The sequence below is a fragment of the Juglans microcarpa x Juglans regia genome, chromosome 4S, assembly GCF_004785595.1.
Source record: "Juglans microcarpa x Juglans regia isolate MS1-56 chromosome 4S, Jm3101_v1.0, whole genome shotgun sequence".
In the NCBI taxonomy this organism is placed as follows: domain Eukaryota; kingdom Viridiplantae; phylum Streptophyta; class Magnoliopsida; order Fagales; family Juglandaceae; genus Juglans; species Juglans microcarpa x Juglans regia.
The window spans coordinates 10,579,417-10,583,222 of NC_054601.1; the positions used below are offsets into that span (position 1 = coordinate 10,579,417).

The following is a 3,806-nucleotide window of genomic DNA, read 5'->3' on the forward strand; positions in this document are numbered from 1 at the left end:
ACTTGGGAAGGATGTACCTAATGATCGTTCCCCATGTCGACCATTACATCAACATTAAGCAACATAATGAATATATATATATATATATATATATATATATATATTATTTATCAAGTACTCAGCATAGAGCCCGGAAAAAAATGAAAAAAGATTCCTCTACCACCCAACAAGTTGACTTTCACAAAAACAATCCCCTTAAGACATTCCGTATCCGACGACCATATCATCAAGCTGCTTATTTTATAGTATTCCTCCACTCCTATAAATTAAAGTCCATTGAACTTCTTCACCAATACACATTCTTCGAACTGTCCCCAATACAACTATGGCTTCCAAGCTTTTCTATCCCAAAACATTTTCAGTACTTTTAATTCTCCTTCCCTTGTTAATTACCACCCTGCAGCTATCTTTTGCAGATAGCTCTGATCCGACTGTTGCCGCCTCACCCGAAACCATTTGCAAGTCCACCCAGGATCCTTCTTATTGCAAATCCGTGCTCCCTAACCGCAATGCCAGTGTCTTCGACTATGGTCGATCTGTGATTTTAAAATCATTATTGCAAGCACGTAAATTTTCAAACACTGTGGATACGTATCTTCAACGTAGATCCTCTTTGTCCGTAACCACAGTACGTGCCCTTGAAGATTGCCAGCTGCTCGCAGGATTAAACGTGGATTGCCTTCAAGCTTCCTATGAAACTGTCAATAAAACCAGTGTTGCTCTCCCTAGTTCCGAAGTGGATGATGTTCAAACCATGCTTAGTGCAGTTTTGACAAACCAGCAAACTTGTTTGGATGGCGTAGAAACCACGGCTTCAGATTCAAGCATAAAGAATGGTCTTCCAGGGCAACTCCTGAATGACACTAAGCTCCATGGCATCTCTCTGACCTTGTTCAGCAAGGGTTGGGTTCCTATCAAGATGAGAAGCTCGCAGCCAAAGAGGAAACATCCTAAGTTCAGAAATGGGCGCTTACCCTTAAAGATGTCTAGCCAGAAACGAGCAATTTATGAATCAGCGAGACGGAGAAAGCTTCTTCAGACAAGTGATGAGGTAGCTGTTACGGTTTATGACATTGTGGTAGTGAGCAAGGATGGAAGCGGGAATTTCACCAACATTACCTCTGCCATTACTGCTGCTCCAAACAACCTTAACGCCTCTAATGGATACTTTTTGATCTATGTCACGGCCGATGTTTACGAAGAGTATGTGTCCATTCCGAAGGGCAAGAGGTATTTGTTGATGATTGGAGATGGCATCAACCAGACTATTATCACAGGAAACCGAAGCGTTGACGATGGGTACACGACATTCAATTCCGCAACATTTGGTAAGGAATAACATCTCCCACACTTCAGGGAAATGCATGCTAAATTACATAATTCGATCGCATGCCATTCTGTAACGAGTTTAAATATTTAACATATATATTAACTATTTTGAGCATGGACTGACCCAGTTTCACATCAATATTGCAGCCGTGGTTGCACCAGGGTTCGTGGCCGTGAATATAACTTTCCGCAACACTGCTGGGGCAATCAAGCACCAGGCGGTTGCACTACGAAGTGGAGCAGATATGTCAACATTTTATAGCTGCAGCTTTGAAGGATACCAGGACACATTGTACACGCATTCTTTTAGACAATTCTACAGGGAATGTGATATCTACGGGACGGTTGACTTCATATTTGGAAACGCTGCAGTTGTTCTCCAAAACTGCAACATATATCCTCGCCTTCCATTGTCAGGACAATTTAATGCCATCACTGCTCAAGGTAGAACAGACCCAAATCAAAACACAGGCACTTCAATCCATAATGCTACAATTAAAGCAGCCGATGATTTGGCTGCAAGTGGTGGAACTTCTACTCAAACTTACCTAGGGAGGCCATGGAAGCAGTACTCTAGGACGGTTTTCATGCAATCTTTCATGGACAGTTTGATAAATCCTGCTGGCTGGCATGAATGGAGTGGAACTTTTGCACTGAACACGTTGTATTATGCGGAGTATAATAATACGGGACCTGGATCAGACACTACGAATAGAGTGACTTGGGATGGTTACCATGTCATCGACGCCACTGATGCTGCTAACTTTGCTGTGTCTACCTTCTTACAGGCTGATGATTGGCTGCCTCAAACAGGAGTGCCTTACACCGATGGCTTAATATGATCGACGTACGTTCGTTTTGTGTTATTAAAATATTGTTTTAACTAGGCAAAGAAATAAGAAGGGTGGTGATCATGTGTTGCCATAACCTATAGGCCGCGGCCTGCTAGCTAGTGCACGCAGCGCAGATTGATTTAAAGTATTATACGAAATTACTTTAAAATATATGGGATCGATGCATGCAGCAAGTTACAAGGTGGCCTTATATATATATATAGCGTGTTATAAATTTGTCAACTTTGGCTTCTAGCTCAGTTGATTTGGCTATTTTCTTAAGGATAATACTACCCTTCCCTCTCGATTTTACCGCTCAACTCTACGGCTTTGATTTTTTAATTTTAATTTTTATTCTTTTACTTAATATTAATTAAAAAAGTATTTTTTAATAATATTATGTTTTTTTTATTTTTTTTTTAAATCTTTAAAGGTGTTAAAAATTAGATGTATGAAAAAGTAAAAAATAAATAAAATAAAATCTTTTAACTAACGGTATCTCCGGTAGCTGGGAGCGTGACTGTCTTTTCCGAATGCCAAACGTGGTTCCAACCAAGTTAAAATCTGGGTTGGATCGGGTTTGCACGTTTGAATTTTATTAATTGTTCCCCTTTCTTTTTTATTTTTTTGGTTTACATATATATATATATATATATCTCGAATTAATGCATGACAACAAGAACCTTTCTTTCTTTCTTTTTTTTTTTTCTTTGTTTTTTTGGCACCATGGCAACAAGAATGAAGAACCTTCATCAGCTGAAAGTTGAAACAACGACACGCTAGATATATTAGCGGTCCCTTTTTTTTTTCATTTTTTTTTTTTTTTTGTTTTCCTCTTTGATTGACTGCAGGAGCCTCACAATCCCCATATTCCTTGCGCACGTCTCTTATCAATTAAAATATAGATCAACGTGAGATTAATTAAATCTTAACTAAAGTCTTTTTTGTTTAATAAAAAAAACTTCCAGCTCATGCTTTCCTTACCACATCATATATTAATATCTCATTCTCAAAATATTTCTCTCCTCTATTTAAATATTACTTTTTATTCTTATTATTTCTTTACTCTTAATAGTTTGGCCTCTGTCATATGAAGCCTAACTAGAACAAATTTGATTTTTAGTTTAGAGATTCTTTTGGGATTCATCCCTGAAAGTGACGCCCAAATTGTAAATACCATTCGAACAATAATTTATCATTCTAACGATAATATTTAGGGACAAAATCAGTCGTCTCTAAAAGTGATATTCCGTTCGAATGGTAAGAAATACATTCGAATAGTAACAAATGTGTTCGAACAATTACAATAAGGTTCAAACTATTTTAACTTCTGTGGCGACCTAGTTTAATGACCCAACCCGACCCTACAAGAATTCAGTGCAATTTTTGTATGGCTTTTTAATGATGTTTGGGCCAATCCCCCGGCAATTTTTTTTTTCTATTATTTAATTTAGCTCTTGGTCCGATTCGACCCGCTAACTAGGCCTAGTTATATTATTATTTTCTACAGCAACCACAAGTGCTTATCATCTGAAATAAAATCATCTGTAGCTCCATGAACGTATACACATTGCCGAACCACTTAAACCTTGTATTGTGTGTGATTGATTCCACTTTTTGTTTTACTTTTTCTCTTGTCATTCA

At 37.9% G+C, this 3,806-nt stretch overlaps 1 protein-coding gene across 1 annotated transcript; it reads left to right on the top strand.

Annotated features, from left to right (window-relative positions):
* Positions 1–325: 325 nt before the first annotated feature.
* On the top strand, positions 326–2,171 carry LOC121263437 (probable pectinesterase/pectinesterase inhibitor 7). The gene is made up of 2 exons (XM_041166323.1): positions 326–1,328; positions 1,477–2,171. Exons 1-2 carry the CDS (start codon positions 326–328, stop codon positions 2,169–2,171), a joined length of 1,698 nt encoding a protein of 565 aa, XP_041022257.1.
* The last annotated feature ends 1,635 nt before the right edge of the window (positions 2,172–3,806 follow it).